A 13,482-nucleotide genomic window follows, 5' to 3' on the forward strand; every position below is an offset into this window, starting at 1 on the left:
ATTTTTTTTCTATTACAATATGTCAATTTTGAATGTTACATTAATAACATTTAATTTATAAGTAAATAGAAGAATCTGTAATAGCTTTTGTCGACAGGCATGTGCATTAAATTGTTCATTTTAGACAATATAATTATCCGAAATATGTAATATTTTTTTTTTTTATGTTCTCTGTGTAATAGTTCTATTTACCAATATCAATGCAATTTAATACACTTGTCTAACAACGATGATTTACATAAAGCTCAAGTGAATTTTAGACAGTTAACAAAAAGAAATTTCTCAATAAAAATAAAAAAACAAAATTAAACATTCTACATTTTTCGAAAATTACATTTGCTATAACTGTGTCATACTATTTGCGGTTTCAACGCAGTGTAACATTTTTCTGAATGTAATATGTGTATAGACTACAGTAGAATTAGCATCTTTGTTTTTATTGTTACGGTTAAACACTACTAATAGTCGGTTATAAACCGTTGTGTGATCTATGTTCTTATCACTGTTAAATCTAAAAAGTTGTGTCAATTATAATTCATTTTCGATAAAATCTTGATAACAGCAATTGTTTTGTGGAACTACTTGGATGCCAAAAACATTATTAGTCTGAAATAATAAATATAATAATATGAAAGTAGATTTTGCATATTAAAAACTTTTTCTTCTTGGGAATTTCTTAAAAATTTATTATATATATATATTATTTATTTTCTTACCTGAAACTAATAGCTCTTGCAGCAAGCAGTCTATTGCACTCTGCCGTATCAGGTAAAGGTAAAGGTAAATAAGGACTCTCGTTTTCTTGATCGGTGAATTCGAATTTATGTATTCTTGGTTGTACTTTCATATCTCCGAAAGGTCCTTTCAATATCAAATAATGAAGCGGTAATGGATACGTTGTTTTTGTTTTCAAAATTAACTGTAATATTTAAAAGTATATATTAAAAAATATATTAAAAAAATACTTTTATAGAATTTTTTTTACGTTTCTACATACTTGATAAGTCATGTCTCTTTCTGAACTTTGTGTAGGATCACGCTGACTATTATTGATCCTAGCTTTTACAACCCATTGATTGTTAAACGCCGTAAAACGAGAAGTTTCATAAAATAATTTATGAACAAACTCGTCCGTGCGATATGGCTTCATTTGTAAATCTATAAAATATGAAATTCTACAGATAACTCATATCCTTTATTTTCTATACCTCTATTAAAATGATGAAAGAAACAAAATCGAATAAAAAGAAATTTATTTAATTTTTTAGGTATCTGACGTATAAAAACATTTAAATAAATAATATTTTAATTTGGATAATTTTGATAAGCATTGTTCCTGTTGCTGCTAAAGCAAAAGACAAAATAAAATATTTTTTATAATATTTTCATCTAAACAAGATATTATAATAAGAATTTGAGAGCCTTAATACACGAGAAACAGATACAGACCGTTAAATGTGATTTTCTCGTAGGACAAAAGATCAAAGACATTGTCATACAGCCTACGTTCTTCAAGAGTACGAGCATCGATATCACGTAGAGCTTCCATGACATCCAGGCCTGAACGATGCGGATGTACACAATGTGCCTCGTGTTCTGGACGTTCGTGATTAGGTCCACGCCATGGACAACCGATTCTACTATATTTGCAACTTGATATTCTATACGTATACATAAAAGAAAATTAATATAACTTTATTTTTTTAATTCTGTTTATTGATCTTAATTACCTTTCTTCACACATGGTCTCTTCATGACGTTCTAAGGAATTCCTTGGGAATTCCTTTGCACAATATTGACATTCTGCTGGTAATTCAGATACTGCTTTTTCAACTGCCAAATTTCGAGATGGAGATGTTCTGCTGATCTCGATTCTGCAGTTGGGACATGTTGCCATTTCATCTCTTAGCCTGGCATCTGCGAGGACATGAGTGAAGCAACCGGCACACATCAAGTGTCCATTTGTACACTGTGAACATTGTTGCAGTATGTATTACTAGTATTCTTAATTTTGTACTTTTGTGAAGATAATCCTAACTTTGTTAATAATTTTATTTGCCTGTTGTATCTATTACATAGTTTATGTACAGCTATGTGCAAAATTTAATTTACTATTCTGATATAAATATTCTGATATTAAATATAAAAAGAACTAATTTTTTTTATATAAATTATTTAATTTTTTATTTTGCACAAACTGTGAGATTGTATTTTTAATATATATATATATATATATATATATATATATATGTACAACCCTTATAAAAACATTAAGCAAACTAGAATAACAAAACTAATATCGTGTATATTACCATAATTTGATGTTTTTAAACCTGAAACACAAAATTGTAATAGCACTATTAATAATAAGTAATCATATTGTGAGACCAGTAGGTTTAAAACAATATGAATATTGCTAAAAGCAATTGTCATTTAATGCTGCCAATATTGATAATAGAAAGGAAGAGAAAAGGATAATGATGCGTAGGATAAGTGAAAAAGGGTGTCATATGCGAAATAACTAACTAATAACCTTTAAGAATGTTTATTTTGTTCAATGTTTTTTAACTATACATGTTATACAGATTTTCTGGAAATGCGCTTTCTCTCTCTCACTCTCACTCTCTCACTATTAATCATAATTGATAAACATCAGTTCCGCATGGATCTACAATAAAATTTTTTCCTATTAACTAATATTTGGGTAGTACCTTCATTTCGATTACTTCTTACAATAAACATAATACTTTATAATTGGAAAAAATATTGTATAATATATGCTATAAAACTATAAAGATTTGGTAACTTAAATAATTTTTCTTTCTTTGTTATCTTTATTTTCTTAATTGATTTTATAGAAATATCAAGAAAAATGAAGTTAAATCTCAAATTTCTTGTGTATTATATATAAAAATCAAATGTATTGTGTAATATTTCCGAGTTCACAAATGCATGAATACAACGTTCAAACTTGTATATCTTAGTAAAAATAAAAAGTACATTTATGCGCTGAATAGCGCACTAAATAACTTACATGTATGCATTTTTTTGATAGGATAAACGCAACATTCTTCCCATTGTTTTACAGTTAATGAAAATAGTGAATGTAGAATATATTACATATATATATTTCCATCAATAGAATTAAAAGAAAACTAAGAACAAAATATAAATAGAGTACAGATAGAATGAAATGCTATAAATTTAATAACAGAGGAGATTCTGTAAATAAACATTACTAAAAAATGGGATCATTGATAAGGCATGCATACATACAATAATTCTTTTTGATATAACTGTATGTTTGTCGCATGAGTTAAAAATTCGCCATAAATAGTAAGAATTATTTTACATGCATGCATAAATGTTTATCATATGTAATGTCACTTTTACAATACAAATTATGTAAGAAAAAACACTTAGGCACTATGTTTGCTATAATACTAAATATTTTAAAAATCCATTGCAAAAAATTATTTTGTAAAAGCATGTTGTATATGAAGATGTTTTTTCATCATAATTTAGTTATTTCAACTTCATAAATATATTTAATAATAAAATATAATATAATTTTATATTGTAATATTTATAGCAAAATTAAAGACTGTTCTTCATACATCTGTTTTTTCAAATGTTGAATATCACTCCTATTAAGAAAAATATATAATTACCTACCTGTAATTATATTATTACTATCTTAAAAAAACAATGTTGATTTTTCAATTTTTAATAATAATAAAAATAACTTAAACTTGTTTTAAATATTTATAAAATTAAAATTTAAAATAAAATTATCTGTATAATTATTAATAATTATTTTCCTGTAATATTAAAAAAATAAAATCTTATTGTAAGGACAAACTATTTAAAAATATTATAATCATTAAGAGAAAAGGTAAGAAAAATGGGCAGAGTGAGAGAGAAAGAATTTAACACAGAAACAAAGTAGTATTAAAGGCTGTTGATAATTGATTATAAATCAACTTAACTGCAACATGAATGAAATCAATAAAAAAAGTATATATTACAAAAACAAGTGAATGATAAGCTATATAATAATAATAATTTAAAAATTTTCTATTCTTTTTTCTAAACATATTTTTCTATCAAAATATATTTTCATTTTTGTGTTCTTTTTATTTAAAATTATTTTATTTTTTTAATTTAGATTGTATAAAAATTAAATAATAAAATATCTTATAATAGATCATCAAATAACATAAACTATATTCCACTACGATCGACGTAAATACTTTTTATATATGTATATGTATGTATATACTTGAATGAGTTTTATATATACTACTGCTGAGAAATACAATCAAAAACAACAAAAGACTATTTCAGGTGAAATATCAACAAATTGTCACAGTGCATAATGTGCGATCAAAGATTAATAAAGAATAGGTATTCATTTCGTTTAGTTATATTCATACGTACGTATGATATATATATCGCAGCAAACGACGAAGTCACCCATCAGCCTCGGGTGAAAATGTCGGATGGAAAGAAACGACGTCGTTAGAAGAACGATCGTCAAGGCATGTTAAAGTCACAGAATATCGATCGATAAAACGTACATTTGTAAATTCATACCAACGAAATTTATAAACAACTTAGAAAATATTGAAAGAAAGATATAAGAAACTTACCTGATAAACGGCCGCCTTGGGTAAATCGAGACAAACTGCGCAGCAAAGGATGCCGCCCAAGCGGTGTTCCAATTTTTGCTCGGTTTTTCCATCGTTCCGTGACACTTTACGACGCTTTTTATCTGGTTCAAGAAAGTCCTCTATTTTTTCAAGATCGTCGCGAATTGGAGTGGCCGTAGGGGCCTGCTCCGAAACGCTACTCGACGATGCAGCTTCGTTGTTCGGGTCCGCCATATTGATTGTTTTGATTTTTCCTCCGAACGAACGTGAGAAATGCGCAGATGTCAAACGCAGACCACGTAATAGTCTCCTAGATAGGGACAACACCGATCCGATACTTGTTCGTAATGTTATCGAATCGGTCGATGTCTCGTTCAAGGTTAAAAGCCAAAACATGTAAAAATTTTCATGATATTCAATTATTTTACTAATTAGTTTTACAAAAATAGAAAGAAATAGCTTTGTTTTTAAAATGGAACCCGCTAAAATTAACTGTTTGAATAAACCGTTCCTAGAATTTGTTACCATTTAGCATTTTTGCGATTGTTGTTTCGATACGATTTTTCAAACCTTATCATTTGATCTTCTTATAAAGAAATAATTTGATTTCATTCGGATTAATTACTGCATACTGTTGATACGGCTTTATGATTGACGTTTCGAATATTTGAAAATTAGAAAATCGTAAATATCGAAAGGTATTTTTATCAATCTTCACTTAATTTCTTCTTAATAATGTATATAAGTGATAATGAATATGTAGTATAAATATTCAAAATATATGATAGAAATCTTAACAAAAAATATTATAATTTGACAAATATTTATTTTACAATTTAAATGATTAAATTTTATAAAATTAAACAAAATTATTATTTATTATTTTATTTCTTATCATTATATATCTATATCATTATATAACCTTTAAAAATATCTAAGTCAATCTAAATTTAAATTCTTCAATCTTAATTTAAAAATTGAAATCACACATACATTATTTTTAAATAAAATTAGTTATATACAATATTTTGAAAATGTAAATTCAAAGTGCAATTAAATATTTTTGTTATAAATATTTATTTACAAAAAATTATACGAGATATATAATAATTTATCATTATTATGTTATAATACGCTTATAATAATATTTATAAAAAATTTATTTCGTTTAAATTAAGTTCAAGACATTACAAAGACAAAATTCGAAGAATAGTTAATTATCTTTGTGTAAGTTTTGAATTTATTTATTATTTAATTTTAAATTATGTAATGAGATGAAAAGACAACCATAAAATAATAATATTTAATAAACGATAGGAAATAGAATAAAGAATAGTATCATAACTGAATCTGAATAATCAATTCTTTATTCACACATCGACGTATTGTCGTTTATACGCGTTTTGTCTTTCTCTTTATAAATTCATATTGATTTCATACAACCTTTTCACATGAATCGAAACTACATGAACTTTTTTTTGTTTATGAATACATTATTTCTCATTCCTCACTAGAATGGATAAACATTCGTTTAAATATACAATTATATTCGCAATCGCTACAGTCCACTCGATGACTATGCGAGAATGATTATATAACATTCAAACGAAGAAAAGTCGAAAATTAACATATATTGACTTTTAGATAAGGAAAATTAGATTATTGCGTGTTTAAAATATAATAATTCTAATTATGAATCGTTTACGAATTACAATATATTTGTGTCGATTTACAGAGTAAACCATTAGATTTCTACACACAAATGAACGTATATTAAGAAATACGTTCAAAGGAAATAAGTATAGACGTTAAAACAATGTAGATTAAAAGATGAAATTATCAAGGTCATTTTAAAGTCATGTTCATCTATATATCTTTTTTTACAATTAATATTATTATATTTTTACACAAAAAATATATTGTATAGCATTTAAAAAAGCTCTAAATAACCTTGAAATGTTCTTAATATATCTACCTATTTATTTGAAAAATATTTTAACATCTTTTACAACTTCCTTTTATAGATAAAATTCAAAATGATAAAAATGGTTACTCTGTATAACAAATAAACAAATATGAAAGTATAACATTGCTATTTTGTAATACTTTCTGTTAATTTTAATATAAAATTCTACAAAATGTATCTTGCTTAACTAATGAAATTTTTAGTGCAACATGGACAAATTTCCATCACACTTTTATATTTGAACACTGTACATTATATTACACTAAAAAAATGAATAATCTATGAATAATGAAAAAACTGATCGCTAATATATAGAATTTTTGCAATCGTTGAATTTTCCTAACATTTGGCAAAATTGATAGACTATGTTTCACTATAAGTAGTAGAAGAGTAGAAAAATTTATTGCGATTACGTTAGTGGACATAATAGTGCGAATAAACGCTTCCTAAATTTTTTTCTTTTTTATTTGTTCATTTGTATTTTGTAATGCAAGAACAAGTGTAAACACTCTTTGTACTTTTTCGATGGTATATCTGAATAAATTCAGATAGCCGTATACAGGCCGTGGCATTCTCTAAAAATTGGCATTTATCATAATATAATTTTAATCTATTTTTAAATCTTGATGATATTAGACGGTTCAACATATATCTTATTGCTTATTTATGAATAACTAAATCATCTAAATCATGTTCAATTTTTAATATTTTTCAATTTTTTTGATAATAGAATAATTCACTTAAAAATTCTTGTAAACTATTCTGTGCACAAATAGGGACAAAAAAAAAGATCACTTGATTCAGGTCATAAATTTACCTCTTTATACCAAATATCCCTTGCAATTGTTGTCACATTTTTTCAAATATTTGTAATTATTTAAGAAAAAAAAACTTTTTCTTAAATAAATGCAAATGATTGAAAAATTGAGGCGATACTTATGTAAAACATCAGTGTATACACAGGGAATTTCTCAACATACTTAATATATTTAATATTTACAAGATACACACGCATAATATCTCCTTGCGCTCTTCCCCGGAAAACAAAGTACATTTTTTTTTTTTTTGCTATTTTACAAAGTAAAAGCTCGTCCATACATTCTTGCATTGTAAATTTTTCTAGAAATATATTATGGGTTCATTCTTGAACGTTTCGATTTATCTGATGAAGTCTTTCTTATAGACGTCTCATCTAGAACTGTAAAATAAGAAAAAAATTTGACATTTGTTTATTAATATTCAATTATATCTATAAAGAAAGATAAGATGAATAGATTTTATCAATTAAATTTTTTTGAATTTTTGAAATTTTAATTATTTGAAATTTTTATTTTTTTTTATTAATTTAAAAATAATTTATCATTAATAATTTAAAAATTTGAAAATTTTACTATATTTTCATACAATATTAAAATTTTATTAAAAAATTTAAAATATCTCTATAAATAGTTATTGAAATAATAATTATTAATATATAATTATTAAAGTGAAAATTTTGTGAAATATTTACAAAATTAAAATTAATATAATACAATATAAAAAAATATAATTAAAAAATAATTAAAAAATAAATTCATTCTTATATATATCATTTTACTATAAAAATAAAACTAAAATAAAAGCAATTTGTTTATTCGCAAATATCCAATAAATATGTAAATACATAAAAAATATTCTCATATACATATTTAATAAAAAAGTCAAATATTTGTTATTTCGTCTGTACAATAGATCTTTAAATTTAAAATGAACGAACGAATATGGTTCAACGAATCGACTTACCTAAACGATGATCTTTTTCCGTAGTCGCATCGTTGCCGATTGATTCTTCGAAAGCTTTTGTTTTAATATCTAATCTTTGATTTTGGATATCCGGTATAGCAGCCAGCATTAAGTTTGTGGAATTTTTTAAACTATCGTAAGATTGTTCCAATTGTTTCACTTTTTCTCTAAGATCAATATTAGTTGTGAGAATTCCATTTACCTATAAAATTTATAATTAATTAAAAATTAATTTTTAATAGAACTTATAATAATTTGAAAAACTTATAATCTTTGAAAAAAAATAATTTCTATTAAAATTTGTAAAGAATTCTAAAAATATTTTGAAAAGTAATCACACAAAAAAATTTATAAAAAATATTTAAATTATTTTTAAGTAATAACCTTCTCAAATAAATATTATTTGAGAATTATATTATTTGATTTCCTGTTTGAAGATAATCTTTCATTATCTTTCGTAAGAATTATTAATAAATATAACCTTTAGAAATATTAAACAATTTTTTTTCTATTTATATGGAACATATACATACTTCATCGTTCAATTTCATAACAGTAGTTAATATAGTAGTCTTCACGCACTCTCTCTCCAAGGATATCACTTTCATGCTAACATTCTGTGTAGTCTCCTGAAGTAATACCAACGTTTCCTGCAAAACATATCAAATTATTCCATCAAAGAATGTATAACTTTCACTTATTATTTATTTTCAAATATTTACATGGTCTTTCTTCTGATCCTCCGCCACCCATTGTACCGATCTCGACAGCGTTTCATTTATATTCATCAAATTATCAGATAAATGTACGATTGCCGCGTTCAACTGATCAGTCTTTATTTTTGTCTCATTTGTGGTCAGTATCTGAGGTTTTTGTGTAATATTTGACAAATCTGTAATCGTATTCTACAATACAGAAAAAGAAAAGAAATAATATTTAGAATTCTCTTGATATATTATAATATTATTTGATGAATAATTTGCTTATAAACCTTGATACTGGTAATATTTTGTTGCATAGTGGTTTGAACATCTTGTACCCTAGCATTAGATTCTTTAAGAGTTTTTACTGTGGCACGCAGATCTTCTATTTGGCTTCCAAAAGACATCACACTACTAGAAAGAGCTTTTAAATCTGTTGGCACGTTGATTAATGTTGGATCAGCTTTAAACCATTCTTCTACTCGATGCAAATCGTGTTGAATGACTGCTAACTATAGATCAAATTTTAAAAAATAGAATTCTTTAACATATATAACACATATATAACACATAATAATAGTTTTAAATGAATCTTGAGTCAATTCATAAATTTTTGTGTAAGTTATCAATATAAATATTATCTTAATTAATAATCTAAAGAAAAATTAAGAATGAAAATATTTAATTATATTAATGAAAAACTAAAAAAAATCATTAATGAATTTTTTTTTTTTTTAATTCCAATAGAATATAATATTTGATATATTATAATACTTGAAAGTAATATAATAAAAAACATAATATTCATTTTAATTTTATTTAAATTAAAGATAATTAATGAAATTGTTGATTCATAGATTTATGAATTGACACAATGGATAATTCTATTAAAAACCATAAATTTACCTGCGTCGTAAAATTATTAATTTGAAGTTTGAGATCTGATAAATGCATGAAAATAGTAGTCTGATTGTTTTGAAGATCTCTCGACAGAGAATGACATTTTTGCAGAGCGTCAGGAACACCTTCGCTACCAGCAATAACTGCAATGTAAATGATATTTCTTTTCTTCTTTTGTTCACGAATAAAACATACATAAGCATACGTAATAATTTCATAATTGAAGTAATCGAATATTTCATCATAAACAGATATTGATAACGATAAAATCGAACTGGAAAATGTTTTAAAATTGATTAAGTTTTTGAGGATTAAAATAATTATCAATTTTATCCAATATTTGAGATATTATTGATTTGTACATAAAGCATAAATTAATGATAAAACTCAAGCACAATTTAATTTTCTATTAAATTCTATTAAATTTTCATACATATTTCAATGGCTTAATATTAATATTAACTCTAACTACAACATTTAATATTAAGTTATAACTGGTACTTTTTTGACTTAATATTAATTTGGAATATATCAATATTCCAAGAATTATAATAATTCATTTAACTGAAAAATAGTATCATATAATATCATACTCAATAATCAATTTTCTCAATTACATTGAAATTATCCTCAAAAACTTTAGAGAACGTATACAAATATTAAACGATTTCTATCCAATAAATAACATCAAGTAATCCAATATTTGTCAATATATCGAAGTGATAATCTTACTCCGTTACTAAATGTATTAGTACAGCATGATCACGTATTATGAGATTACTTATCGTCGTGCTATCAAGCTGATCTTATAAGCACGTACGAGTAACAAATTAAGGTAATCAGCTAAAAAAAAAAAAAAATGATAAAAAGAAACATAAAAGAAGAAGAGGAGGAAGAAGAAGAAAAAGAAGAAGAAGAAGAAGAAGGAAATTACAAAGCGCGTTTTTATTCTGGAACTCGATTACGAATGAATTAATTTATGAAACATGTATAAATAAAACATGAGAAAAACAAAAAAAAGAGATATTTAAAAAAATCGAAAAACATTATTATATTTCATTATTAATCTTAAATGGAAAGAATTTGATTCAATTCATCTCTTTCCATCCAAGAGAATTATTTCTTGTTTCTCTAAAAGTTTGTTTTCTCTTCTTTTAAATTCTAAGATATTAAATATTAATTAAATATTATTGAATCATAGGTAACTCAAAAAAGTTTGAATTAAATTATTCAATTTTTAAGCAATTAATTGTAATCCTCAGTTGGTATCGTTGGTATCATAGGTTATCTAATATTTCGAATTGGTTTTATTTAATTTTGTAGGATTTTAATTTAAATATAATAATATTACATTTTTTTATACGACATATTTCATACAAATAGAATTCTATACATTTTTTCATTACATAAAATACAAAATGAAAATAAAAATGAAAGATTCCACATAAAATAATTTAATTCTTCTAATTCGCCGGTTATCTACAATCCATCAATACAAATTGAGGTCAATTTCTAGTCTATATTTCACATAATAAATTTATATAATATTATTGATAATATTTGTCGCGTATAAGATATATAGGATGTCTAATCTGTTACAATGTGAAGAAATCGAAAATAAATATTTAGAATATCATTCTTCTATATGAAATCTGAAAAAATTTTAAATTTAAAAAATTGTAAAGTAATTCGTATTCGATAGAATACGAATTAATAATTGGCAGAAGATTATTTTATAAAATAATGAAAAATAATCAAAAATGAAAAAATAAATAAAAAATAAGATATAATTTTTTTCTTCAGACTCATCTTTTTTTTTTTTTTTTTTTTTTAGAAAATCAAATTTGAAAATGTAAATACGCATATATCTAATTCTCCAAAATATCGAGTATTTAAATTAAATCGAATAATTTTATATTAATTTGATTTCTACGAAAACAAAAAAACCAAACAAAAAATGTTATTTCAATTTATTTTTACATGTAAAATTATTCATAAATTAATTAAATTCACATATATTCGAGAAATTTTTAAACTTGAAAACAAAACTTCAAATAAAGAAGTTATGTTCCAAGTATGTATTTTCGATTCATTCTCTTAAATAAAATTATTCTTTTTCGAGCTATGATTAATAGGACACCCTGTATATTATAAATATTCTATATATATATATTAAAAATATCCCATACTTAACACGCATCTAAAATTAGATTTAAATTTCGAAGTAATACTCGGGCGGTCGACTCTTCCATCGGTTTTATTTTATTATTTTTTTCAAAATTATTTTTCCTCTACGCTATTTCAAAATTATTTTCTCTTTTTCAAATATTATTCTATTTTGACGGAGAAACTAGCACGAGTTAAAAAAATGAAAGTCGGCAGCTCGCAGTCGCTCTCTATCAGTCAACCGTCCGAGGATTGAAGTGAAATGCATTTTTAGAAGGGTCTCTTCCATCAACGTTTCCTAAAAGTGCAATATACCTTGGTCCAGTTCGGTCCGTAGAGCAGTGAGTTGCTGACGAACGTCGATGAACAGCCAAATTAAACTAGCGGTTGCTAATACAGAGGCACAAGCCAAAAAGGCACTACAAGCTTTAAAAAATCCGGGACAAGCTCGACTTCGCCTGCCTCTGCATTTGCGGCCATTTCTAGTCGATATATTCCAGTATTCCGATCGTTCATCGCTGCTATCTGATAGTAATTCCTAAAAAGTTTATGGATGATCAATGCCGACCAGTCCCCTCCAATCTTTCTCCACTGGCTGTTTAGTTTTTTAAGGAATTTTCCTCGTTTTTTTAAGCTATTTCGAATGGCTCGAATTTTGGTTATATTTCTCGTTCAATTTAATTTTTTCAATACATTTTCGTATTTCTCTTTATGGATTAATGGATTAAGTTATTTGAGAAGTGATTATAGAATTGTTTCATTGGTTTCTAATACATGAAATGTTTTTTTGTTTTTAAAGTTTTTAAAGTTGAAGTGGAAATATTTTCTCAGTGGATTAACACGTTAAACGACAATATTGTGAATTGTGAATTTTTAATATCAGTGATCACATCGATTTATTGATCTGTTAGATCTTGTAATTGTAGCATTTATTATCATTACGAGAAATCTTTTCGATATGATAATTTACGTTAAATATGTAATGTGCTAAAATGATCAGTAAAAATATAAAATTAAAGTGAAATAAAGTAAAGATTTCCATGGCTTTATGATGTTTAACGTGTTAGATAAGAAAAGAAATATTTCTTTATTGAGCCAATAAATATTGTCTAAGTGAGATATTGAAATAACGTTTGCGTAATTTTGTATCTATTTGAATCATGATCGTTTTTAATAAATTTTTTTTATAACAAATATTTTTTTATAGATTTTTGAAAGTTAAAAAAAGAAAAAGTTAGAGAAAGAGTGAAGGATGAGTAGGAGGAGGAAAGGAGGGAGAGGAGGAGGGAGGGAGAGGAGGAGGAGGAGGAGGGAG

General features: G+C 25.0%; 2 protein-coding genes across 2 annotated transcripts in view; both read right to left on the bottom strand.

The window, feature by feature from the left end:
• Positions 1 to 3: 3 nt before the first annotated feature.
• On the bottom strand, positions 4 to 5,324 carry LOC122717351 (cysteine and histidine-rich protein 1 homolog). The gene is made up of 6 exons (XM_043941360.1): positions 4,653 to 5,324; positions 1,731 to 1,969; positions 1,450 to 1,661; positions 998 to 1,158; positions 717 to 919; positions 4 to 606 (listed from the first exon to the last, which is right to left on the bottom strand). The coding sequence occupies exons 1-6, from the start codon at positions 5,178 to 5,180 to the stop codon at positions 579 to 581; spliced, it is 1,371 nt and encodes a 456-aa protein (XP_043797295.1). The 5' UTR covers positions 5,181 to 5,324; the 3' UTR covers positions 4 to 578.
• Positions 5,325 to 5,997: 673 nt separating this feature from the next.
• The window catches only part of LOC122717118, an 8,304-nt gene continuing 819 nt past the window's right edge, over positions 5,998 to 13,482 (bottom strand). The window contains exons 2-8 of the mRNA XM_043940868.1: positions 12,483 to 12,705; positions 10,008 to 10,144; positions 9,392 to 9,613; positions 9,123 to 9,305; positions 8,934 to 9,050; positions 8,401 to 8,602; positions 5,998 to 7,816 (exon numbers count right to left, since the gene is read on the bottom strand). Coding sequence (XP_043796803.1) covers positions 7,749 to 7,816; positions 8,401 to 8,602; positions 8,934 to 9,050; positions 9,123 to 9,305; positions 9,392 to 9,613; positions 10,008 to 10,144; positions 12,483 to 12,705 — 1,152 coding nt within the window. The 3' untranslated portion in view covers positions 5,998 to 7,748. The remainder of the gene's footprint in view (positions 7,817 to 8,400; positions 8,603 to 8,933; positions 9,051 to 9,122; positions 9,306 to 9,391; positions 9,614 to 10,007; positions 10,145 to 12,482; positions 12,706 to 13,482) is intronic.

This window comes from Apis laboriosa, unplaced genomic scaffold (assembly GCF_014066325.1).
Source record: "Apis laboriosa isolate Shangri-la unplaced genomic scaffold, ASM1406632v1 scaffold4_cov146, whole genome shotgun sequence".
Lineage (NCBI taxonomy): Eukaryota > Metazoa > Arthropoda > Insecta > Hymenoptera > Apidae > Apis > Apis laboriosa.

What these genes read in the sequence shown, in the direction of transcription:
- LOC122717351 (XM_043941360.1), bottom strand. Translation starts at nt 5,180, where the DNA reads ATGGTAACAAATTCTAGGAACGGTTTATTCAAACAGTTAATTTTAGCG. An exon ending in CCAAGGCGGCCGTTTATCAG is followed by an intron (nt 1,970 to 4,652) that starts GTAAGTTTCTTA and finishes CAATGTTCACAG; the next exon opens with TGTACAAATGGACACTTGAT. An exon ending in CGAGAAAATCACATTTAACG is followed by an intron (nt 1,159 to 1,449) that starts GTCTGTATCTGT and finishes CATATTTTATAG; the next exon opens with ATTTACAAATGAAGCCATAT.